This window comes from Neopsephotus bourkii, unplaced genomic scaffold (genome assembly GCF_033783945.1).
Source record: "Neopsephotus bourkii isolate Nb327-2 ecotype Australia unplaced genomic scaffold, CSIRO-AGI_Nbou_v1 NB_1139, whole genome shotgun sequence".
NCBI lineage: Eukaryota > Metazoa > Chordata > Aves > Psittaciformes > Psittacidae > Neopsephotus > Neopsephotus bourkii.
This window is the reverse complement of record NW_026901625.1, coordinates 3,920,649-3,946,226: the sequence shown is the minus strand read 5'-3', so window position 1 is coordinate 3,946,226 and position 25,578 is coordinate 3,920,649. Positions and strand designations below refer to the sequence as shown.

The window sequence follows — 25,578 nt, the reverse complement described above, 5'->3', positions numbered from 1 at the left end:
GAGGATGTGACCCCCCCTCCTTCATCCAGCAATGCCCAGCGCAAGGATGCTCCCCTTGGTGATGGTGGTGGCCCAGGATGGAACCAGCACCATGGGCCTGGAATGGCTCTAGGGAGGTGCGGGGGCTCCAACCCTCCGCAAGCCCCATGTCCCCCAATGGCACAGCCGACAGCAAAGCCAGGGACGTGGCTTCGAGGTCGGTGGGGTTGTTCTTCATGCTGCTCATGGACCTGGCGGCCATCGTGGGCAACGCCGCCGTCATGACCGTCATCGTGAAGACCCCGGCGCTGAGGAAGTTCGTCTTCGTCTTCCACCTCTGCCTGGTGGACTTCATGGCCGCCCTCACCTTGATGCCGTTGGAGATGCTCTCGGGCTCGGCCGTGTTCGACAGCCCCGTGTTGGGCGATGCCATGTGCCGCGTCTACCTGTTCCTCAGCGTCTGCTTCATCACCATGTGCATCCTCTCCATCTCCACCATCAACGTGGAGCGCTACTACTACGTGGTGCACCCCATGCGCTACGAGGTGAGGATGACCGTGGGCTTGGTGGCTTGCGTCTTGGTCGGCGTCTGGCTCAAAGCCGTCGCCACCTCTTTGGTCCCCGTTTTGGGTTGGGCATCACCGGACCGGTCCCCGCTCCGCAGCCCCCGTGGATGCTCCTTGCAATGGAGCCGTGGTCCCTACTGCAAGTTCTTCGTGGTGTTCTTCGCCGCTTTCTACTTCCTCCTACCCCTCCTCATCATCGTCGTGGTGCACTGCAGCATGTTCAAGGTGGCGCGCGTGGCCGCCATGCACCACGGCCCGCTGCCCACCTGGATGGAGACCCCGCGGCGCCGCTCCGAGTCGCTCAGCAGCCGCTCCACCATGGTCACCACATCCGGAGCCCCTCGGACCACGCCGCAGAGGACGTTCGGAGCCGGGGGCAAAGCGGCCGCCATCCTGCTGGCCGTCGGGGGCCAGTTCCTCTTCTGTTGGTTGCCCTATTTCGCCTTCCACCTCTACACGGCACTGAGCGCGCAGCCCTCGGTGGGGCCGGCGGCCGAGGCTGTGGTCACTTGGTTGGGTTATTCCTGCTTTACCTCCAACCCCTTCTTCTACGGGTGCTTGAACCGGCAGATCCGGGCCGAGCTGGGCCGGCTCCTTACGTGCTTCTTCAAGCAGCCCCCCGAGGAGGACCTGCGGCTGCCGAGCCGGGAGGGCTCCATCGAGGAGAACTTCCTGCAGTTCCTGCAGGGCACCGCTTGCGAGGCGCGGCCCCGCAGCCCCAGCCCCAAACCGGACCCGGCCCACATCGATTTCCGCATCCCCGGGCAGATCGAGGAGGAGGCGGCCGAGGGGACGGAGCGGCGCGGAGGGGACGGGCTCCGTGCGCCCAAAGCGGAGCTGTAGCGCTGGGGATGGGGCCTGCCCCCGGGGGAGAACACGGATGAGAGGGGAACGCTGGTGTGTGCGTGCTCGCTGCGCCGTGGGGTGATGGGGGGAGCGGGGGACTGGCATGGACGGGGTCCCCGAACAGGAGACGGGGCTGGAGCGGGGACTGCCCACGCTGCCATTGCCCCCCAAGCACCCTTCTGCCCCGGGGAACGTGGGCCCGTGCCCGGCCGCTGTCCCCTTTGGGGCTGCCCCACAGCCATGGGGCACCTGTCCCGCTGGGGGGATGTGGAGGTGGAGACCCCGTCGTGGGGTGGATGAAGGGGGGGAAGCGGGATGTGGGGCCGTAGCCCCAATTTTACCCTTGAGGACTACAACTCCCATCATGCCCCTCTGCACCGAGCCGGAAGTGCAGCGCTTCCCCACGCCTCGGCTCCCATAATGCCTCGCTCCACCGAGGCGGAAGCACTGCGGGTGTGTAGTTTCCCCCCCTCCCATTCCCATCATGCCCCGCGGTACCGAGGCGGAAGCCCCGCTCATATTGTGCTCTAAGGGGACTACACTTCCCGTCGTGCCCTGCGCGCGTAACCGGATATCCGGCCCGCCTGAGGAGCCGCCCGGGCCGAGGCAACCGCGCTCAGGTCCCGCTCCCGTCCCGTTTCCTCCGGTGCCGGCCCGGGCCGCCCCCCCCCCCCTGCCGCCGCCGCCATGGGCTGCACGCTGAGCGCCGAGGACAAGGCGGCGGTGGAGCGCAGCAAGATGATCGACCGCAACCTGCGGGAGGACGGCGAGAAGGCGGCCAAGGAGGTGAAGCTGCTGCTGCTCGGTGAGGAGGGGGCCCGCGGCCGGTAACGGGGGTTGGGGTCCGCACTGAAGGGGGGGGGGGTACAGGGGTCTTCTAAAGAGGCTCCGATGAAGGGAGCGGGAGCTCGGGAGGGGCTGGAAGGTTGATGGGGGGGTCCCGGCGTGTTAGTGAGGGAGAGCAGGGGCTGCGGTGTGTCCGTCCCCCCCTCGGAGCAATGGGGGGGTCCCGGGGGTGAAGCTGCTTCGAGTCTTTGTGTCTTAGGACAGCGCTGAGATGCCCCCCCCCCACACCCGGTTCGTGGTGTGGCCTCATCCCCGCACACACCGGGTCCCTGATCCCTTCCTGTGGGGAGAGGGGAGGGACCGGCCTGGCCTGGGGGGGGGACTGTGCTGCTCCCATGGGATGCGCCGTTCTCCATATGCCTGCTGCCGGGTGAGCGCGCTGTGGAGTGTCCGGTGGGGCTGTGATCCCGTGGGATCATCCCTTCCTGGTGGCTCCAAGAGCTGCTCCCTGGGGTGGTGTCGGTGGCCTTCGGGGTCCTGGCATGGAGGAGGATGGGTGCACCGGTGATGCTGGATACAGGGATGGAGTCATCGGGGCTGTTGAGCTTCTTATTACAGGGTAGTGGGATTAAAGCCTTTGATCAGATGAAAACGGCTCCCGGCACTTGTGTTCCTCACCCCAGAGGTGTGAGTGGCTCTGGTGATCCCATTGGGTGCTTCCAGCCATGATCCACTGATGGAGCTGCCTCTGCACCAGGGTGAGCTCAGGCTGGTGTCACCCTGCCCTGGCCGGGCTGGTTCTGCAGAGGGTGACACCAGTGGTGGGGTGGCCATGGCCTCGGTGTGTGCAGACAGCATGAGAAGGGAGCACTGCTTCCGTGTGCTTCCCAGCTCAATACATCCTGGGCTTGGGAAGAGCTGGAGGGAGCAGTTCTCTTTGGAAGAGACCTTAGAGCAGCTCCAGTGCCTAAAGGGGCTCCAGGAAACCTGGAGGAGGGCTTTGGCCAAGGGCCTGTAGGGACAGACCAAGGGGAATGGCTTCCTTCTACATTCAGCTGGGTTTTACTTGCTCTGAGGTTTCCCACCTCGTGTGTGCATGGGAATCTTGCTGGCTGCGTGTCCGGATGATCCTGGGTTCTCCAGGGGTTTGTAAGCACCTTCTGTGGATGGAGCAGGGCTTCCTTTGTGTTTTCCTACCTCAGGTTTGTGCTTGATGGTGGTGGTGAAAAGGCTCCGAGGGCTTTGGGGCCATGGCTTGATTGATGGCCAAAGGGAGGGAGTACCCAAAAGGTGATGTGAGAACTGGTTTCAGAGTAGGGGAGGCTTTAGAAGTCCAAAGAGCAGCTGCCTTATGGGCAACTCTAGGCTTTGGATGGCAGCAGAACCCTTGGCTGTGGTGCTGTGAGTATGGAAGCCCTGTGAGGAGCAGTCGAGGGCTTGGAGACAAGGAGGATAAGGAGCAGCTTCATCCCTGTGCAGGTCCTAGGGAAGGGGAGAGGAGGTGCTGAGCTCTTCTCCCTGCTTCCCAGAGGCAGACTCATGGGAATGGCTCAGAGTGGGAAGTTCCCAGTGCGTGAGGAAGGATTCCTTCACCAAGAGCCTGCAATAGGCTTGCTGGAGAGGTGGGTGATACCCTGAGCGATTTGGACAACCCCTTAAACAATATGGTCAGCTCCGAGGCAGGCAGTGGGACAAGAAGATCCTGGTAGGTCCCTTCCAAATGAGCTCTTGTGGATTCAGTGGTAACTGGGATCATAATGGAGCAGCAGCTCCTGGTAGGTTGGTTGGGAGTTCCAGATGCAGGAATGCAGCAGGAATGTCTCATCCCTGCACTGGGAGGCTTAGAGAATGCTCCAGGAGAGGCTCTCACAGGTTCTCTACAGAGGGTGCTGGGATGGGTTGAATGGAGAAGCTGTGGCTGCCCCATCCCTGGCAGTGCTCAAGGCCAGGTTGGACACAGGGGCTTGGAGCAAGCTGCTCCAGTGGAAGGGGTCCCTGCCCGTGGCAGGGGTTGGAGCTGGAGGAGCTTTGAGGTCCCTTCAACCCAAACCATTCCTTGACTCCCTGCATCACCAGGTGGCTCCAGCCCTCGCAGCATCTCCATGGCCTCCTCTGGGCTTGCTCCAACAGCTCCACGTCCCTCTGATGTTGCTGCCATGGGGCTGCAGGAGGTTTAGGGGATGTTTCTTCATGGATAGGGTTTGGATCCGCACATCCTTCCCTGGCTCTGTTAACGTCTCTTGCCCTGGTTTGTGCTGTGCAGGGTTATGTAGGTTAGGAGGAAGCTCATGCTCATACAAGGGGTGGATGCTCCTTCCTGTCCTGCTGCTGCAGCATTGATGGAGCTGGCGTTAGTGATGGACCCAAAACTGGTTTTGGGGTGTTTGACCTCCTCTCCTCTCCCACGAGCACCAGCTTCCCTTGGGCAGGGGAGGAAGGAGGATTTGGACTGTGTGCTCCATGTTCCTGGAGCTGCTTGGATCATTCCTGCATCCCAGGGGTGGTTGGGATGCAGGAGGTGCTCTGGTGCTGTGATAACCCCGGGATCATTGGGATAAAGGCAATCCCAGGGCTGTTGGTGTGGCAGCTCCTCCACAGGGATTTCAGTCCCTTCCCAATCCTTCCCTTTCACAACTCCTTTGTTGAGCAACTCCTCAGCTTTTGGGTTGTATAAAACAACCCTGAGCATGGAACAACCACTGACCCGGGGCCGTGCCAGCCCTGCTCATGTGCTGGAAGCAGTGGAAGTACCATCAGCAACAGCTCAGCTCGGGAGCTGGGAATGGTTTCACCCACTGACAGCAGCAGGGAACCCAGAGCCGGTACTTCCAGAACCTGGGAGCCATCCCTGCTTCCAGCACCTCCCTTTCCTCCTCATTGCCTCCAGGGATGCACCGCTCTGCAGGCACAGACACATCCTGCTGACGTAGGGAGCCTCATGGGATCATTCCAGTTGGGATGAGCAGCTGGAGTGGAGGAGGTGGAGGAGCTGTGGTTGGGAACCTCACCTGGATCCTCAGCTCTGCTCCCCAGTGCCTGCCAGAAGGTTTGGCACCTTATGCTATGCTTGGGGGGGGGTTTGTTGTGTGCCATGGGGTGACAGAGCCCATTGCTGGGTGTACGGTGTTGTCCCAGTGCCAAATGCAGCCGGTTCCTGCCCGGCCCAGCCTGTCCAAAGGGTGTTTGTGTGTGGAACTGTCTGTGCCTGACCCACACCATGGAAGAGCGCTGCTGGCTTCAGACACTGCGTCCTGGTGGGAAATGGGCCTGTGGATTCATGCAGAAGGAATGAGAAGCAGAAGTTTGTTCTAAAATAGCTTTTACCTGAAGAGCAGAGCAAGCAGATGGAGAGCAGAGACCCCCCCCTGCGTGCTGGGTGCAGGCACAGAGCGGGAACAGCTCAGGGAGGGGATCCTGCCCCTCTGCTGTGCTCTGGGGAGACCCCCCCTGCAGCCCTGATCCAGCTCTGGGGCAGCAGCACAGGAGGGACGTGGAGCTGTTGGAGCGAGGCCAGAGGAGGCCATGGAGATGCTGAGAGGGCTGGAGCAGCTCTGCTCTGGAGCCAGGCTGAGAGAGCTGGGCTGGGGCAGCCTGGAGAAGAGAAGGCTCCTGAAGGGGAGACCTGAGAGCAGCTCCAGTGCCTAAAGGGGCTGCAGGAAAGCTGGAGAGGGGCTTGGGACAAGGGATGTAGGGACAGGCCAAGGGGAATGGCTTGAACCTGCCCGAGGGGAGACTGAGCTGAGCTCTTAGGCAGAAGCTCTTCCCTGTGAGGGTGCTGAGGCGCTGGCACAGGGTGCCCAGAGAAGCTTGGCTGTTTCTGTGTTGTCTTCCACCCATTCCAGTATCCCAGCAGAGCAGAGGGTGCCTTTTTTATCCCATTATCTTCGAGAGCATCCACTTGTGTGAGTCCTGCCCAAGAAGAACTGCTATTCCATGGCATTTGGGGGATGAAAACCTTATTCCATGGCATCTGGGAGCTGGAAGCTCTGCTGTTGAGCACGTCTTCAGGATGGCTTGGTCATGACAGGTTAGGGAAGACATTGGCTGCCTTTGGGACATTCCAGCTTCACTGGAAGCTGCTCCTTATGCTTCATCTCCTGCATGTAAGGAGGATATGCATGGATCTGCCCATTGGATGACAAAGGGGCACCAGGGGGGTCCAGCCAGGGGAGATGTTCCCTTGAGCATCAGCCAAAACCCACATCATGCAGTGTGTGCTGTGTCCCTCTTGTGTTGTATCCCAGAGCTGGATGCAGCGCTCCATTTGGGAATACTCCCCTTTGCCTGATGCCCAGTGCTCTCGTTGCCTTTGGTCTGTAGCTGTTGAACCAATCTTGGCCTTGTGATCCCCAAGAGCATTCCAGGGATGCATTGGAATAAACACTTGGTGAGGGGAGATGGGAAGAGTTTTCCCTGGATGGCAGCTTGGAAATACCCATACAAGGAGTTTGGGATGGCAGGGCTGGAGTTTGGGATGTCGGGGCTGGAGTTTGGGATGTCGGGGCTGGAGTTTGGGATGGCGGGGCTGGAGTTTGGGATGGCAGGGCTGGAGTTTGGGATGGCAGGGCTGGAATTCAGCACAATGAGGTTGGAAACCAGGAGGGAAGTGGTCATGGCTGCATGCGGTATCCGAGAGCCTTTCCATATGGAATACAACCCAGTTGTGGAAACCTATCTCAGAAGTGTTTGTACTCACTTGCTATGGGTTAAATGTGGACAAAAGGAGATGCCCAGTGGATTTATGCTGATTTATTGCCTCCTGCTCCAACAGCTCCCTTGGGATTTAGGTGCTGGCCTCTGATGCTCTTGGTTTCACCCCTTTTTGGCCTCTCAGAGGGGAGCTGGGTCAGGTTGGGGTGTCACAGGGGGGCTGGGACCACATCCAGGCTCTTCAGCATCACCCCATAGCTGCCCCTCAGCACCACAGCTCCCAGCATCACCCCCAGTGTGCAGCTGAGCAGCTTCCAGTGACACAGCTGGGTTATTCCTGAGCTGCTTTCTGAGGGGACATTGGAACTGCTGAGGAATTCCCCTGCATTCCAGAGTTCAGGAAGGGTCACAGCATCCTCCTGCCTTAGGAATGGTCTGGCAAAGCTGCTGCCAAAGCCCTGCTGAGACTGTTAACACTGCTGTGGGCTTGTTGCTGTAGTTACAGGCTCTCCTCTGGAGAACAGGAACATCTCCGACTGTTCAGGTTGGGTGTTCCTCACTTGTACTGTATGGATGCTCCCTATCCAGCTCTTGTGTGTGTCTCCAGGGGTTCCTACAGCGGTGACCTGCTTTCTCTTCACGCACAGTCAGACGCTGCATACGCAGCTTTTCCCCTTCAGTGGAGCCTGGGAAGGAAACTCCCCTCCTGGAGCATGGTTTAATGCATTTGAGCACAGCTTCACTGCAGCCACGGTTGGAAATCAGACTGTTGGTGCTCTCTGAAGCAGTGACCTGCATGCTCCTGGCTGGAAGGCTCTGACCGACCTTCCTTGTGTCCCAAAGTGGGTGATGTGAAGTTGTTTATCACTGTTGTGCCAACCTGTCCTTCCCAGTCTAAGCTGTGTTTTGGGAGCTTGCTCCTTTCTCTTCCCTTTAATCTCTGGTTTATGGACATGCCAGTGGCTTGGCTGCCATCTCCTGCTGCAGGAAAGCCTCTGCTTCCTCCAGGGAAACGCTTGGGAGATCATTTCCCTCCTGTGTATACATCAGCCTCCCAGTGCTTGAGGAGCTGCTGAGGTTCCCTCCCCTCTCCCTTCCTCCCCAGGGAACAGGGATGTGGCTGTTGGCTGTCACATAGGGCTCATCAACCTGGGAGCAAAGGGAGCTCAGCGCTGTCTGATGGTGCTGAGCTCTTCCCTGGGGTGAGCTCAGGAGAGTTGTGGAGCTCTGGAGCCTCCTGGCTCAGCCTGGCTTCTGGAGGGGGACAGGTTCTGGTTTCTGGGGTGAAGGATGCTATGAGGACAAGGATGCAGATGCAGAGATGGCCACGGGGATGCTGCGATGCTCTGCTCCGGAGCCAGGCTGGGTGTTAGAACTGGATGAGCTTTAAGGTCCCTTCCATCCTGAACCAGTCCCATGCATCCATCAGGTGGGACAGACTGCAGAGGCTCTGGGATGGATGAGCTGCAGGGTACGGACGCTCTTTGCTCCTCATCTAGGGCAGGAGAAGTTCAGCTTCTGAAGCAATCTTCCCCTGGAGTTACGACATCCCTGCCTGGGTCACCCTGCACCGAAACGTGATCCCTGCGTGGCTCTGCTGACCCCAGCAAAGAGCAAAGCCTTGCTTTTCCTTTTACAGCCAGGAACGCCCCAGCAATGCTCCCATTTCCCTGGGGTTTGATCCCGGGAAGAGCCAGTGTCCTGTTTCATGGGGTTTGGAACAGTTTGAGCTGCCCATCTGGTCCCTGTGCAAGCCCAGGGCCTGGTGCTTTGCCTGCAGAGTCCAGAAGCTTCATTTCTAATGCAGAGCATCGCTTTCCTGTAGGTTGGAGCAGTGTTTTAGTAGCATTTAACACCCTGATCTTTATTCCTTCCATTCAAGGTCCTTGACTAAAGGTTTAAGCCACATTGTGCCTGGGAACACCCTGCACCAGAGCGAGGGAGGCTGCGTGATAGCAGGGAACAGAAGGTGCACGATAAAAGCTGTTTACTGAGTACTTCCAATATGGATTTCTTTATGGAAACCCTTTACAGCCACTCCAGTGAGTTGGAAAAAGGAGAACAGCAGCTGGTGTGCTGTGGATATCTGCAAATGTTTAGAGAAGGTTCAAGCGTTGAAGACCAGAAATGAGACCTGGAGATCATGGAATTCCAGACTGGTTTGGGTTAGAAGGGACCTTAAAGCTCCTCCAGCTCCAACCCCTGCCACAGGCAGGGACCCCTTCCACTGGAGCAGCTTGCTCCAAGCCCCTGTGCCCAACCTGGCCTTGAACACTGCCAGGGATGGGGCAGCCACAGCTTCTCTGGGCACCCTGTGCCAGCGCCTCAGCACCCTCACAGGGAAGAGCTTCTGCCTAAGAGCTCAGCTCAGTCTCCCCTCGGGCAGGTTCAAGCCATTCCCCTTGCCCTGTCCCTACCTCCCTTGTCCCAAGCCCCTCTCCAGGTTCCCTGCAGCCCCTTTAGGCACTGGAGCTGCTCTCAGGTCTCCCCTTCAGGAGCCTTCTCTTCTCCAGGCTGCCCCAGCCCAGCTCTCTCAGCCTGGCTCCAGAGCAGAGCTGCTCCAGCCCTCACAGCATCTCCATGGCCTCCTCTGGCCTCACTCCAACAGCTCCACGTCCCTCCTGTGCTGCTGCCCCAGAGCTGGATCAGGGCTGCAGGGGGGGTCTCCCCAGAGCACAGCAGAGGGGTAGGATCCCCTCCCTGAGCTGCTCCTGCTCTGGGGCTGCACCCAGCACACAGGGGGGGTCTGAGCTGGGTGATGGGGAGCTTCTCCCCCAGCACCCCCAAGTCCTTCTCTGGGCTGCTCCATCCAAGCCACATCTCTGTGGGGGCTGTGTTAGTCCTTGGCATTACCGTGACCCAGCTGCAGTTGATGCTGATGCTCAGGGCTGGAAAGGAGTAAAATACAAGATAATGTGGACGTTGTGTGGGGTGGGGGGAAGAGAAGAGGACAAGCAGAGTCCCAAATGAGGGAGGCCCCTCAGAAAGCCTTTTGCTGTGTGGGAGGATATAGTTCAGGTCCCTCAGCATAGGCTTGGGCAGCCTTAATGCTTGTTTTATGATGAGCAATTGAGATGGGCCCAGCAGCAGCAGCTGCCAGCCCAGCAGGAGCTCTGGGAATGAGGCTGGAGCTGCAGGGCAGATGGTTTTAAATGAGTGTTTAATGAGGATCCGTGTCGGGTTGGCTCTTGCAGGAGCAAAGAGAGGACCTGGAACAGCAAGTGAGGTCCCACAGGAGGTGACTTAACTCCTTCTCCATGCCCTTGGAGTGGTGCCTGCAGCAGTGTCTGCTATAGAGCCAGGGCTGCGTTGTGTGTGGGGAGGGTTAGAGGGTGTGGGTCACTGTTTCCTTCCCCTGCCTTTGAAGGAACCTCGGAGAGGGGGGGTTGCTGCTCTTTCAAGCTGCCATTGGAGCATTGGGAGGTTGGAAAGGAGAAGGGAAGGGGTTAAATGAGCACAGTTTGCATTGGTGGGGTAGAAGCAACCCGGTGGTGTTGTCAGGGTGCACTTGTCTCTGGTGCTGTGTTGTCAGGCAGGTGATGGGCACTGCAAGTGGAGCGTTGCTGCTGCAGCAGAGGATCTGTTTTAGATGATCTAAGGAGGAAATGACTGCAAAGAGGAGAGGAGAAGTAAAAGCCACAGAGGTTGTGTTCAGAGGGCTCTTCTGAATCCTGCTGTTGGGGCTGAGCGTGGCTGCTTTGGGACACTGCAGGTTTCACATCGCAGCTCCTTGATGCAAGGAATGGGTGGGTGTGGAAAAGAACAGTGAGGGTTTGGGTTTGGGTTCCTCCTGGGCTGGAAGCGCTGAGGCTGTGGAGGGTGAACGTGTTCCCAGCCAAGCACAGGCCTTGAGCACTGCCAGGGATGGGGCAGCCACAGCTTCTCTGGGCACCCTGTGCCAGCACCTCAGCACCCTCACAGGGAAGAGCTTCTGCCTTAGATCCAAGCTGATCTTCCTCTGTTTCAGTCTGAACCCATTACCCCTTGTCCTATCACTACAGTCCCTAATGAAGAGCCCCTCCCCAGCATCCCTATAGGCCCCCTTCAGACACTGGAAGCTGCTCTGAGGTCTCCACGCAGCTTCTCTTCTCCAGGCTGAACAGCCCCAACTTTCTCATCCTGTCTCCATACAGGAGCTGCTCCAGCCCCTGCTCATCCTCGTGGCCTCCTTTGGACTTGCTCCAACAGCTCCATGTCCTTTTTATGCTGAGGACACCAGAGCTGCACACAGTGCTGCAAGTGGGATCTCACTGCCTTCCCTTTTCCTCTCACATGGTTGCTAACAGGAATTCTTTTGCTGCTTTCCAGGTGCTGGAGAATCTGGGAAAAGCACCATTGTGAAGCAGATGAAGTAAGTGAGAGCTGCTGCAGTTTGGTACTAAGAGATCCGTGGTGCCTGTTTGGCTTGGCTTGGGAATGACAGCTTGCTTCTCTTCCAGGATTATTCATGAGGATGGCTACTCGGAGGACGAGTGCAAGCAGTATAAAGTGGTTGTCTACAGCAATACCATCCAGTCCATCATTGCCATCATCAGAGCCATGGGCAGGCTAAAGATAGACTTTGGGGAGGTTGCCAGAGCTGTAAGTATTGCACTTGTTTCTCTCAGTCAGGGGCTGTGCTCTGAGTTGTGTTCATGTAGCCTTGATATAGGAGGGAATGTCTGTTACAAGCTACAACAGCAAAAGCCCCTTCATCATCTGTTAAGTGTTATCAGTGCCAAGTGTTGAGTGTTTCACTGAGGGCACGGTTAAGAACCTTTTGAGTGCTCCCCCATCAATAGATAACCCACAAACCTGAGTTTACTCTATGATTTTGAATCAAATTCTCAGCTTTAAAGGGCTTAGCATCAGCCTTCAACAGTGTCACAGCATCCTGCCACTTAAACTTGATGTTTAGCTGAATAAATCGTAATGGCTTTCACTGCTCTTGCTCCTCCTCTTCATTTTTGGGTGTCTTCCCCCCCTTCCCAGTTGTGCTGATTCCCTGGGCTGTTCCCACTGTCACCTCTAACACTTCACATGGGACAAATTGAAGTCAAGAAGCCTTTAACACCCCTGGTGATGGGGACAGCACAGGCTGGATGGGGGAAGTCAGGGCTCCTGGCAACGTGTAGGGGGCAGGAATCGCGTGTATGGTTGCAGGCAGTGGTGCTCAGCCCCAGCCTCTTCCTGTCTGGCTCTAATTCCTCCTGCTTACAGTTAATGTATGGGGAAGTAACCTGCTCTGCTTCTAGTGATGCAACCACAGATGTTCTGAGCTTATGATGTGCCCTTCAGCCAGGATGCTTCACGTCTTGCCCATTAACCTGGGCTGTTGTGTGGCTGCTGCTCTAGATCACACAATGGTTTGTGTTGGAAGGGACCTTAAAGCTCCTCCAGCTCCAACCCCCTGCCACGAGCAGGGACCCCTTCCACTGGAGCAGCTTGCTCCAAGCCCCTGTGTCCAACCTGGCCTTGAGCACTGCCAGGGATGGGGCAGTCTCCCCAAAGGATGCTGGCAGGTCTGTTCCTGGTAGGAGCAAGCAGCAGTGTGGGATGGAGGTCAGCCTGGCTTTCGCTTCCAGACTCTGCTTGGTAACTTGTAGAAGAGGGAAGTCTGCCTCCAAGGCATCCTCTGAGGAGGATGTTTCATGCTCCAGAGTAACCACTTGGATCCTTATCAGTCCATCCCACCTCCTGGTGAAAAGCTTTATTGAACAACCCCTCTCCCTTACAGCTGTTGCAACAAACAAGTCCCCAAAGCTTTAAACCCACAAGCACCCAATGCTTGCTTTGATTCCCGTTGCTCTATTGTACAGCACTGTAAGAGGATTTAAACTGCAGAACCTTTGTGGTTCACTTCATTAGTCTCCAGTAGGCTATTGGCATCCTTCCCTCCTCTTAAACATTCCCAAAAGGTCCTGTTTCCAGTGGGAATGCTGCCTGGTACTTCAGAGCAGTGATCCCTGCTCTTTGTGCCACCCATGATCAACGAGTCTCACCCCATGGGCTGCACCTTCTCGCCCAATATTCGCCTTTCTGAGTGCAGGAGAGGAATAACTTGATGCTTTGGGGGCAGAAGGGTTTATAGACAGCATGAGGGGGGACTGTGATCCCTCAGAGCAGCCCCTGGGATCACTCTGATGTTGAACCCTGCTGTGTTTGTGGACGTGTCATGGGTTTTCCTCCTCATTCCTTTTGCTGTGCCCTGTCTGCAGGACGATGCACGTCAGTTGTTCGTGTTAGCTGGCAGTGCAGAGGAAGGAGTGATGACCACCGAGCTGGCTGGGGTCATTAAACGCTTGTGGAGAGATGCTGGCGTCCAGGCCTGCTTCAGCAGATCCAGGGAGTATCAGCTCAACGACTCTGCATCATAGTAAGGAACCATTCCCAGCTCCTGGGCTCTTCCCAAGGGGCCAAACGGTGTTGGAAGGGTCGGGGTGGCTGGAAGCAGGGTGGGCCTTGGGTCCTCTTTTGAGCTGGGTGGGAACAGGAGCTCTCATCTGGTTTACATGGGGCTGAGCTTACGAGGGGGCTTGGTGCTGGAGCTCATCCAAGTCAGTTTTACTCTCTGTGTGCAGTGCTAGGAGGAAGGGGCTGGTCAAGTGACAGGACAAGAGGAACCGGCCTCAAGCTGCCCCAGGGCAGGTTTAGATGGAGCTGAGGAACAATTTCTGCCCCAGAGGGTGCTCAGGCATTGGAACAGGCTGCCCAGGGCAGGGCTGCAGGCACCGTCCCTGCCCTCCAAGTGTTCACACATCCTCAGTGCCATGGGTTAGGGGTGGCCTTGGCACTGCTGGGAGCGGTTGGACCGGATGAGCTGAAAGGGCTTTTCCAGCCTGGTTGAATCTGTGGTAAAGGGAGGGAAAACCCACAATAAAGCCATTCCCCTTGCCCTGTCCCTACATCCCTTGTCCCAAGCCCCTCTCCAGGTTTCCTGCAGCCCCTTTAGGCACTGGAGCTGCTCTAAGGTCTCCCCTTCAGGAGCCTTCTCCAGGCTGCCCCAGCCCTGGCATCCTTCCCTGAGCACCTCTCAAGCTCCATCCCTGTGCCTCACTCCACACACTCAGCCCAGCTCCAGACCTGCTGCTTGTGCCCATTCTGAACTGCAGGGAATTGCTTTCCCAGCTGGAAAGCTCTGGCTGGAGCAATGGGCTGAAGCTGGCTGCTCAATGAGGGTCTGGGAGTGCCTCAGCCCTTCTAGAAGCAGGTTAGTGAGGAGGGGAAATGATTGATTTGAATGAGCAAAACACTTTGTGCTTATAAAGAGAAGGAAGTCACGAGCTTGGTCTCTGTAGACCCAATCTGTGAGGCTCTGAAGGATGATTTGGGCTGAGTTTTGCCTTCCTGATGTCCGGCTCTAAACTTGTCCTTATTGAGCCAAGATTTAAACCTGTGAAGAAGGAGCTCTTTAGGAAGGATGTGTCAGAGCTCAGGTGCCTGCTGGCTCCTTGTGCACAGAGCACATCTGAGCTGGAAAGTGAGGCAGAATTCATCTATATTTATACTGCCTTGGCAAGATAGCTTGGGTTTGGGTGAAGGTGAGGAGCTGACAAGAGGCTTTCTTGGCACCGGGTGTGTTGTTCCAGCATGCCAGGAGGAAACCTCAGCTTCAAAGGGAGAAGGAAGGGGAGATGAGGGGGATGAATGAGGGAATAAGTTAATGACAAGGTACAGAGAAGGGCTCTCTCTAGGGCAGAAGGCATCAGTGCTTGGGAGAGCTGGAGGAGGAAGCTGAAGATGGGAAAGCCTGGCTTTGTGAAGGAGGAGAATGGAGGCAGAGTGGAGAAAATACAGCACTCTTCCAATACCTCAGAGCAGCTCCAGTGCCTAAAGGGGCTGCAGGAAACCTGGAGAGGGGCTTGGGACAAGGGATGTAGGGACAGGGCAAGGGGAATGGCTTGAACCTGCCCGAGGGGAGGCTGAGCTGAGCTCTTAGGCAGAAGCTCTTCCCTGTGAGGGTGCTGAGGCGCTGGCACAGGGTGCCCAGAGAAGCTGTGGCTGCCCCATCCCTGGCAGTGCTCAAGGCCAGGTTGGACACAGGGGCTTGGAGCAAGCTGCTCCAGTGGAAGGGGTCCCTGCCCATGGCAGGGGTTGGAGCTGGAGGAGCTTTAAGCTCCCTTCCAACCCAAACCAGTCTGATTCCATTTCAGGGCAGGAAGGGGTCAGCAGCAGAGCAGATTGAGAACCGAGGGCATGAGCCTGCTTTAGCGAGGGCCCACTTGACCTGACTCCTTCCAGGCTGGATTTCCTTGGGTCATTCCCATTGCTGAGCATCTCCCACCAACTCCTGTCCGGATTCTGTCCTGTGAGGGGTTGCTGTGTTGGGCTGGTGGCAGAGAGATTCCAGCCCAAGGATGACATTTTTCTGCTACCAGAGCATTTGGTTTCCCAGCCCCAAACCACAGGAAGCTGCTCTGCAGCAGTGTTAGTTTGAATCTGTATCCCAGCAACTCCATGGTTGGGAAACACTGGGAGCTGGTTCCTTCAGTGCAGGGCATGATCGTGCAGCTACAGACCTGTCTTCTTCCCTCTCCTTTCCATATCACCTCCAATGGGCCTGAAACTGTGGGGTCAGCAGGCTTTAAACACATGCCCAGTGGTTTCCATTGCTTTTCCAGCTGTGGTGTGGGTTCTGCCTGCATGGGAGCTGCTCCTCACTCCCCATCAGGCCCCAGAGCCTCGGTGGGGCACCCAAAGTGGGCCAAAAAGAGGCAGATGTGGGTGAAAGCTTGTGAAGGTCAGGAAGTGAGGTGGTGGCAGGAGGAGCCAGGGCTTGCACAGCAGCATCACATTGTTCCCAAAGCTTCTTCCTGCTGTGTCCTGCCTCGCTGAGCGCTTCCCATTGTGCAAGATGGGATCCTGCCTGTCAGAGAGCTGCCCTGGCAGGCTGGAGAGGAGGCAACCAGTGTAATGGGGTGTCCTAATCCCTGTGTCATGGCTGGGGGACCCCCCAAAGGTGACACAGATCCAGGGGATCTATCTGGAAGCACAGGGATTTGCATGTTTTCTCCTTATTTTCTGTCTTGAAGAGCAGTTGAGTAATTCTTGGTCTGACTTGTGGATGTTCAAGCACTAAAGTGGACACTCAGCATCTCTGTTTTCACTTGTCTTATTGCAGCTTCCTGTTTTTCTCTACTATGATGGGAGCAAATGGTTCCGTAGATCTCTGCTCCCACCTGGACTCAGTGCCATGGGGAAGCTTCATTCCTTTGTGCATGATGCTTGGTGCAACAAAGAGCAAACCCTGCTTTGATGGTGCAGCAAAGGGGATGCTGTTGCTGCTTCCTCATCTCTTCTGTTATCTCTCTCTGGTCCTTGGGAATATTGGCAAGCAGAGAGTTATGGAATGGTTTGTGTTGGAAGGGACCTTAAAGCTCACCCAGTTCCAACCCCTGCCACGGGCAGGGACCCCTTCCACTGGAGCAGCTTGCTCCAAGCCCCTGTGTCCAACCTGGCCTTGAGCACTGCCAGGGATGGGGCAGCCACAGCTCCTCTGGGCACCCTGTGCCACTGTCCCACCACCCTCATAATGAAGAGCTTCTTCCCAGTATCTCATCCAACTCTTCCCTCTTCCAGTTGGAAGCTGTTTCTCCTCATCCCATCCCTACATCCCTTGTCCAAACCCCTCTCCAGGTTTCCTGCAGCCCCTTTAGGGCACTGGGAGCTGCTCTAATGCTTTAACTGCTTTTTAGTTGCTGCTTTTCCCATTCCATGCAGACACCCCTGTGCACACACTGGAGGTGATTAATTCTCTGCAGTCCCAGGCCATTAACACCAGTTCTGATCCCTCTTTCTCCCTTCTGGTGCATCCTGTCTTGGTCCCAAGCAGCAGCTTTGCCCTGGATTCCCTGACATGCTGCTGGAGAATTCATACATTCTTTGATGTGGGTTTCTTTTCCCTTCCCCTCTTTGCTGTCAAGCTCCAGCTGCAGAGCATGGTCCCCCTGGTGCTCCTTGTGATTCCCAATGTGCAGCACCACCTCGGGATCACAGCTCCAGGGTTTGCCATGTGCTGTTTCAGCATAGGGCTGTGCTGCAGGTGGTGTCTCTGTCCTCACTGACCCAGACAAGCATTTACAGTGCCAAAACGGGGCCCACAGCATCCCCTTTCCATGGAGTTTTTCACTGTTCCCTTGTTTTCTGCTTTGCTCCAACTGCCAAAACCCAGGTGGATGAGGGGGGAGAGGAGGCAAGGGAAAGGAATGCCTTAAATCCTGTTCAGATATTAAATATTCCTAATATTAAAATGAATATTCCTAATATTAAACTATACTTAAACATTTCTAGGCCAGGTTGGATGGGGCTTGGAGCAAGCTGCTCTAGTGCAAGGTGTCCCTGCCCGTGGTAGGGGGTTGGAACTGGATAAGCTTCAAGGTCCCTTCCAACTCAAACCATTCCATGAAATAGAGGTTTCCCCAGCTCTTCCCTGTTTTCCTCTCGCTGCAGGAAGCCTTTGCCTCAGGATGATGAATTCCTCTGCAGGACAAATGCTCTTTGTGTTTCCCAGCCAGCACAAGTGCTGGTGATGATGCTGCTTGAAAGCCCCCTTGGGTACCAAACCTGGTTCTCTCTGCCGCAGGCCCCTGTTGGCTGCTGTCACCAGTGGGATGGTGACAATCCCCTTCCCCCAGCTCTGCTTCATTCTTCATAATAAGTGCTTTGTATGAAGCCTTCAGAGCCAGTTTTGGCCTTGAAAGGATTCCTTCCTGTTCTGCAAGCAGGCATGAGGGCATTGTTAGGAAAACCCCATGCCAAGGTTGGTGTAAGCATGGGGAGGAGGGGAGAGCTCTTATCTGTACCCACTGAAGGCCGTGCACTTGAGAGCATCCTGCTCCCGCAGCCTGCATCTCTGAGAGCTGAGATGGGCTGATGCTGAAGCTGGCAGGTGGCTTGGGAATGATGGATCCTTGTTGAACCAGCGCCAGGATGGGACAGGATCATGGAATCGTGGAATGGTTTGGGATGGAAGGGAGCTTAAAGGTCATCCAGTTCCAACCCCTGCCACTGGCAGGGACCCCTCCCACTGGAGCAGCTTGCTCCAAGCCCCTGTGTCCAACCTGGCCTTGAGCACTGCCAGGGATGGGGCAGCCACAGCTTCTCTGGGCACCCTGTGCCAGCGCCTCAGCACCCTCACAGGGAAGAGCTTCTGCCTAAGAGCTCAGCTCAGTCTCCCCTCGGGCAGGTTCAAGCCATTCCCCTTGGCCTGTCCCTACATCCCTTGTCCCAAGCCCCTCTCCAGGTTTCCTGCAGCCCCTTTAGGCACTGGAGCTGCTCTAAGGTCTCCCCTTCAGGAGCCTTCTCTTCTCCAGGCTGCCCCAGCCCAGCTCTCTCAGCCTGGCTCCAGAGCAGAGCTGCTCCAGCCCTCGCAGCATCTCCATGGCCTCCTCTGGCCTCGCTCCAACAGCTCCAGGTCCCTCTTGTGCTGCTGCCCCAGGGCTGGATCAGGGCTGCAGGGGGGGTCTCCCCAGAGCACAGCAGAGGGGCAGGATCCCCTCCCTGAGCTGTTCCCACTCTGGTGGAGAACCCAGCACACAGGGGGGGGTCTGGGCTGGGTGATGGGGAGCTTCTCCCCCAGCACCCCCAAGTCCTTCTCTGGGCTGCTCCCTTCAGTCTCTGCTCATTTGTGCTTGGTTGCCCTGACCCCTGTGCAGGACCTCGCCCTTGGCCTTCCCACACTGTTCTGGGAACACTCGAAGGGGCACAAACACAAATTCCACTGTAGGTTTTGGTCAGCCTTTTTTATGTACTTGAGCCCTCGTTTTCCGTGGGAGAAGGGAAACAAAAACCCCAAAGCATCCTTCTGCAGGCGCGTGTTTGCACAGCGGTGCTGACCCATGGGAAAGGGTTGGCTCTCTAAACACATGGATCCAAGGGGGGGAAGAAGTGGTGCAAGCTCAGTGGATGAAGGAAGGAGCCTGATGGTAAAGGAGGCTGTGGAAAGGGTTTCTGCCTCCAGGGGCTGTAGGCAGGCGCATGAGGTGTGTTTGCATGGCGAGGAGCATGTTCAAGCTTTCAGCAAGCTGTGGCTGAGGAGGTGCTGGAAACCCCCCTGCTTTTCCAGGTTGGGTTTGGTGCTTTTGGTCAAGTTCTGCTCCGCCTGGACAAGGTGAAGGGAACAAGGACACAGGAGAACGTGGAGCTGTTGGAGTGAGTGCAGAGGAGGCCATGGGGATGCTGCGAGGGCTGGAGCAGCTCTGCTCTGGAGCCAGGCTGAGAGAGCTGGGCTGGGGCAGCCTGGAGAAGAGAAGGCTCCTGAAGGGGAGACCTTAGAGCAGCTCCAGTGCCTAAAGGGGCTGCAGGAAACCTGGAGAGGGGCTTGGGACAAGGGCCTGTAGGGAGAGGCCAAGGGGAATGGCTTGAACCTGCTCCACATCCCTCTTGTGCTGGATCAGGGCTGCAGGGGGGGGTCTTCCCTTCACGCAGCAGAGGGGCAGGATCCCCTCCTTGCCCTGCTGCTCCTGCTCTGGGGGTGCACCCAGCACACAGGGGGGTCTGGACTGGGTCATGGGGAGCTTCTCCTCACCCAGCACCCCAAGTCCTTCCCCTCAGGGCTGCGTTTGCTGTAGCTGGAGTTCGTTGGGGTCTCAATGGGTGCATTGACTTGATGCTGTGGAGCTGTGGCTTCTTCCAGCAGGCATCAGGTTGCTCCCTGTTGCTGCAGGAGGTGAATGAATCTTCCCATCCTGTGAGTTATTCCTGATGCTTCATTCTTTCCTCCTGCTTCCTTTGGTGTCTCCTTGCCCTTTAAAAGCGAGCCCTTGGATTTATTGCCTTGAGCTTTGAGGCGAAAGACCTTGACTGGGGAGTGCCCCACGAGACACCAGTCTTGGCATGGCCTTGTGCTGGCTGCTATCAGCTTCACACCCAGCTGCAAGGTCGTGTGGGGAAGGGTTAAACCCCAAAGCACCACCCCACCACCTCCTTGGGATGGAGCCAAGGTGAAGGGGGGTTTGCTCACGGCATGGTGTGTACCAGGGGGAGGTGATGGATAGGTTCTGTGCTGCCTTTCTCCTGCAGCTGATAAAAGATTCATGGCGAGCAGCACACTAAAATAGCCCATCTTGGCTTGTCTCCTGCCTTAGTTACCTCAATGACTTGGATCGAATATCCCAACCGACCTACATCCCCACCCAGCAGGACGTTCTGCGCACCCGCGTGAAAACCACCGGCATCGTGGAGACCCACTTCACCTTCAAGGACCTCTACTTCAAGTAAGTGAAGGGCAGAGCCTGTCCCCCCCTCCTCAACCCCATGGCCTGCAGGGCTGGCTTCATGGCATGCTGCCAATGGCAGGTCCCACACTGGGCCCTAAGCATCCTCCTGCCTCTGGTTTGCTCCCTCCCCAGCAGCATCGCTCCCTGGAGACACTGGTTTCACTTTTCTTTGCCTTCTTCTGTTCTTTTCAGCTGCTTTTATGTTGGAAGCGCAGACACAGGTACTCCAAGCTTGGTTAGAGGAGCCAACAAACGTACTAAAAGGACACTGAGTGTGTTTGGAGGGTGAATTTAACCCCTTGCTTTGAAGCAGGAGCAATCCCTGCAGTCCCAGTCGTGGCTTGGAGCTGCATGGTGTTCTCTATGGTGGCTGTGCTGCCTGACATGCTGGGGACAGGCCACTGTGGAGGGTGGCACTTCCTTGTCCTCCTCCCCTTCTAAATTCAGGTCTGCTGGGCTCAGGTATCGAGCCTGGACGTGGCAGTGTCCCTTTATGTATCACTAATGGAGCTCCTGCTGTAGTGGCTCTAGCTTGCCCTTTAGCTCTGCTCCCTGCTCTTTGCTCATTAGACAACCCTTGCTTTGGACCCTAAGTGTGCTCCTGCCACCCAGCCCAGAGCCCCACGTGTCACTTGTGTCCTCTGATGGGATGTAAGGAAACTTAGGGTGAGTTTCCTTTATCTCTGGCAGTGTTGTCAAGTCTCTGTTGCTCAGAGCCTTTAAATAAGCATCAGTTTGCTGATTTTTAGCCTGTGTTTGAAGACAGTTTGAAAGAGCAAGAGCAGAAATGCAAAGTTGCTTTTAACACCTGATCTGCTGCATGGATTTTGGGGGAGAGCAGGGGCAGCAGCACAAGAGGGACGTGGAGCTGTTGGCGCAAGCCCAAAGGAAGCCATGGAGATGCTGCGAGGGCTGGAGCAGCTCTGCTCTGGAGCCTGGAGAAGAGAAGGCTCCTGAAGGGGAGACCTTAGAGCAGCTCAGAGCATTTTGCTGAGCAGGATGTTGGGACCGATTCAAAGGACATCATTTTAGGAGAGCCAGGACCCGTGGGAGCAGCTCTGCAGCCCTGCAGCTCCAGATGATGATGTTGAACACATGAAACTGCTTCTAAACCCCATCAATTTCCTGCTCCCAGTTGGAATGTTCAGGTAGTTCCAGCTAATCCTTCCTAAGCTACAGTGTCAGGGAGCTGCCAGAGCTGAGTCTGATGTTTGAAGTCCACTCAAGCACATAGATTGTTGCTAAGGAAATAGGAGGCAGAGACCAGATCGAGCGTGCCCTGGTGAATCAGCAGCCTCGTGGGCAGCCACGTAGGTAACAGCCAGTTCTTCCTGCTGGAATGGCTCTGGAGAAGAGGAATTCTGCTTTGAAAACCCTCTCTCCTGAGGGAATGGGGGGCTCAGAGCTCTCAGCCTCACTAACGAAGGCTGCGTGCCCTCAGTGCTGCTTGAGAGGCCTCAGCTGAGCCTCCTCCATCCCCTGAGCATGGTGGGGCTGGGGAAGGAGGTCTCCGTGGCCTCTGAGCTGGTTCTGCCTCCCCCAGGATGTTTGATGTCGGTGGGCAGCGCTCGGAGCGGAAGAAGTGGATCCATTGCTTCGAAGGGGTGACAGCCATCATCTTCTGCGTGGCCCTCAGCGACTACGACCTTGTCTTGGCCGAGGATGAGGAGATGGTACGTGGGGGGGTTACTGGGAGCTGGCTGCTGGAAGGGAGGTGGAAGCACAAGCAGGCACAGACCTGCCCTCCATGGGGGTGGCTGGATTCCTGGGTCACTGCTCTTGTTCCTACTCTGCTGTTCCTCACAAGATGAGCACCTCCTCGCAGCAGCCTGCACTGACTTGCCCTGGAAAGCAGAAAGGAGATGCTCTCCAGGCCCTCGTTGCAGGGAGATGCCCTGAGTTGGTCCCCCTGGGGTATGAGTGCAGCTCTGTGCACACAGATGTGTCCTGGGGGAGTGGCAGAGTGAGGAAGTGACCTGAACCCTGCTCAGGGTTGTGCCCGTGCTCTGGTGGCAGGGAGGGTGTCAGTGGCACATCAAGGGGAGGCCATGGGGATGCTGCCAGGGCTGGGTCAGCCTGGAGAAGAGAAGGCTCCTGAAGGGGAGACCTTAGAGCAGCTCCAGTGCCTAAAGGGGCTGCAGGAAAGCTGGAGAGGGGCTTGGGACAAGGGATGTAGGGATGGGAGGAGGGGAATGGCTTGAAACTGGAAGAGGGGAGAGTTGGATGAGATACTGGGAAGAAGCTCTTCATTATGAGGGTGGTGGGACAGTGGCACAGGGTGCCCAGAGAAGCTGTGGCTGCCCCATCCCTGGCAGTGTTCAAGGCCAGGTTGGACACAGGGGCTTGGAGCAAGCTGCTCCAGTGGAAGGGGTTGGAGCTGGATGAGCTTTGAGGTCCCTTCAACACAAACCAGGCTGGGGTTCTGTGACTCTTCCTCTGTAGCTTGGCCTCTGCACTAAATCTTTATCTCTCCCCACCCCATCCTCCCTTGACACCTCCTCCTTCTCCCTTTATTTTCCAGAACCGGATGCATGAGAGTATGAAACTGTTCGATAGCATTTGCAACAACAAGTGGTTTACAGACACATCCATCATCCTCTTCCTGAACAAGAAGGACCTGTTTGAGGAAAAGATTAAGAAGAGCCCACTAACAATCTGCTACCCAGAGTACACAGGTGAGGCAGGGCTCAGCAAACAGCCATGGATTTGTGTCACCAGGGCCAGGAATGAGTCAGTTGGAAGGCAGGAATGAGTCAGTTGAAGGCAACACAACCCACGATAACTCAGAAGCAGTTCTCTGTTCCTTTAACTCTGTCTCTTGGGCAGAGTCTTTGGGCTCTTTGTTAGCTGAGAGCTTGTTTTCCTGGAAGAGCTGTGGTCATTCATGTCTGTGGTTCAGAGCAGCCTTTGTCGTGCTCTTTCATAGCTGGGAGTGCACAGCAATGCACTGCTCTCCATCAGATCGAGGGCACTCTGTGCTTTCTGGCTGGGAGAGAGGTTGGAGCAGCCCTGCTCTGGAGCCAGGCTGAGAGAGCTGGGCTGGGGCAGCCTGGAGAAGAGAAGGCTCCTGAAGGGGAGACCTGAGAGCAGCTCCAGTGCCTAAAGGGGCTGCAGGAAACCTGGAGAGGGGCTTGGGACAAGGGATGTAGGGATGGGATGAAGAGAAACAGCTTCCAGCTGGAAGAGGGAAGAGTTGGATGAGATTCTGGGAAGAAGCTCTTCATTATGAGGGTGCTGAGGCGCTGGCACAGGGTGCCCAGAGGAGCTGTGGCTTCCCCATCCCTGACAGTGCTCAAGGCCAGGTTGGACACAGGGGTTCGGGGTTCTCCAGGCAGCCTGGGATGAATGGCACGAAGCACAGCAGCCCCTTCCAATGATCTCTGGCAGGAGCAGGGAGTGACTTGTCCAAGGTCACTGAGCAGAGCTGGGAATAGCCTCCAGATTTACCACAAGGGGTTAATGGATTTGGATTTGCAGATGGATAAGGCAGATGGCTGCAAGCGGCTTAATGTGTCCTTAAAAGATCACTGTGCTGTCAAGTGCTGGCCAAAGACAGGGATCTTCTCTTTTTCAGGCTCCAACACGTACGAGGAAGCAGCTGCCTACATCCAGTGTCAGTTTGAAGACCTGAACAGGAGAAAAGACACCAAGGAGATCTACACCCACTTCACCTGTGCCACCGACACCAAGAACGTGCAGTTTGTCTTTGATGCTGTCACAGATGTTATCATTAAAAACAACCTGAAGGAGTGCGGGCTCTACTGAGGAGCAAAGGGGCAGAAGGTAACGATGGGCTCGTACCCTGGGGCTTGAGGCTTTGCCTTTTGCACCTCCCCTAAACCTTCCCCTCTTTCCTTCCATCCCAGTTTCTTCCATGCGCTGACTTGAGAACCAGCCTCTCGGCTGCCTCGCTGGGGACAGCAGCAGCATGAAGGGGACCAGGGCAACGCGAACCAGCATGAGGAACGTTGCCTTCTTTAGCACAATCTTCTCTAGTAGGGACCTTTTTCCTTGGTGGAGTGGAGCAACCATTGGTGTGACGGGCTCATCCCGACGCCGCTGCGATGGTGTTGTCTCGGATGTGTACAGCTTGTTGGGAAGTTGAGGTGCTGGATTCCAGGCCTTCAATATGTAGCTTTCTCTCTTTTCTTTGGTTAACAAGCCGCCACTAGTCTGGTTTTATGGTTGTTTTTTTCCATCAGGTAACAGTAACTTTACTGGGTTTCAGTTCTTTCTTTGCAAACCAATCTTGTTTTCAGAATAAAAACCTAAAAAAACCAGAAAACCCAACAGAAACTACTCACTTAACTATGCACTCGTGAGCAGATCATGCAGGAAGCATTCCTCTTAGCAGGAACTCTTTGTTTTTAACACTTGGTATGGTCAGGATTTAATATATCTGCAGCTACTTAGAGCTCTTAACGGCTTCTTCCGATGTGTAACGTGTTCCCATCCTGCTGCCGTCCTTCCCAAAGGAGCTCCTGCAGCAGGAGGAGGCTTTAGGGGTGAACCTGCTTTATGCTCATCCCCACATCACGACTCATTCCATGGGATCAGCCTCCAGCTGAACGTGTTGCCCCCCTTGGAGAGCAACCAGAGCTCCAAAGGGGCTGGGGACCATGTGCTGCTACAGAGCCACTCCTCACCCCTTCGATCCTGCTGTGGGTTTGGGTGGAACCGGTGGGCAATCCTGTTGTGTGTTTTCCCTATGGCCTTTTCTGTCTGGAGCCTCCCAATCCCTATGGACAAGCATGCCTTTACTTTGTATATGTGGTGCCAAACTCCCCTTTGCCATCGTTCTTCCTGTAGTAACAGTCAGAAGCCCTCAGTACGTTCCTTTGCTGACCCACTGCATCCACTTCTCTCCTGGTTTGTCATGTGTACAGTTTCCATCTGTTCTAGTTGTTGGCAGTATTAAAATGGTGAGTAAACAGTTTAACCTGGTCTCCAGTTTATTCCCCATTTCTCCCCCACTTTAGTGCTTTGCTGGGGAAAGAAGGGAAGTGCTCCCATGGGAAACGGGGGTAATGGATGGGATGGGAGAGTTCATTGTGCTCCGTTTCAGAGGGGGCCACGGGGATGCTGCGAGGGCTGGAGCAGCTCTGCTCTGGAGCCAGGCTGAGAGAGCTGGGCTGGGGCAGCCTGGAGAAGAGAAGGCTCCTGAAGGGGAGACCTTAGAGCAGCTCCAGTGCCTAAAGGGGCTGCAGGAAACCTGGAGAGGGGCTTGGGACAAGGGATGTAGGGATGGGATGAGGAGAAACAGCTTCCAGCTGGAAGAGGGAAGAGTTGGATGAGATACTGGGAAGTTCTTCATTATGAAGGTGGTGCCCAGAGAAGCTGTGGCTGCCCCATCCCTGGCAGTGCTCAAGGCCAGGTTGGACACAGGGGCTTGGAGCAACCTGCTCCAGTGGAAGGGGTCCCTGCCTGTGGCAGGGGATGGAGCTGGAGGAGCTTTAAGCTCCCTTCACCCCAACGCAGTCTCTGGGTCTGCTGCTCCGCAGGGCTCAGGCTGTGGTGCAGAGCTGGAAGCTGGACCCATCCGGTCGTCATTAGGA

General features: G+C 56.2%; 2 protein-coding genes across 2 annotated transcripts; both read left to right on the top strand.

The window, feature by feature from the left end:
• The first annotated feature begins 30 nt into the window (after window positions 1–30).
• LOC133217560 (G-protein coupled receptor 61-like) lies at window positions 31–1,388 on the top strand. The gene has a single exon (XM_061363155.1). It carries the CDS (start codon window positions 78–80, stop codon window positions 1,386–1,388), a length of 1,311 nt encoding a protein of 436 aa, XP_061219139.1. The 5' UTR covers window positions 31–77.
• A 658-nt stretch (window positions 1,389–2,046) lies between these two features.
• Window positions 2,047–24,962, top strand: GNAI3 (G protein subunit alpha i3). The gene is made up of 9 exons (XM_061363090.1): window positions 2,047–2,196; window positions 11,136–11,178; window positions 11,267–11,408; window positions 13,025–13,182; window positions 19,892–20,020; window positions 21,567–21,696; window positions 22,545–22,698; window positions 23,598–23,806; window positions 23,890–24,962. Exons 1-8 carry the CDS (start codon window positions 2,079–2,081, stop codon window positions 23,786–23,788), a joined length of 1,065 nt encoding a protein of 354 aa, XP_061219074.1. The 5' UTR covers window positions 2,047–2,078; the 3' UTR covers window positions 23,789–23,806; window positions 23,890–24,962.
• The last annotated feature ends 616 nt before the right edge of the window (window positions 24,963–25,578 follow it).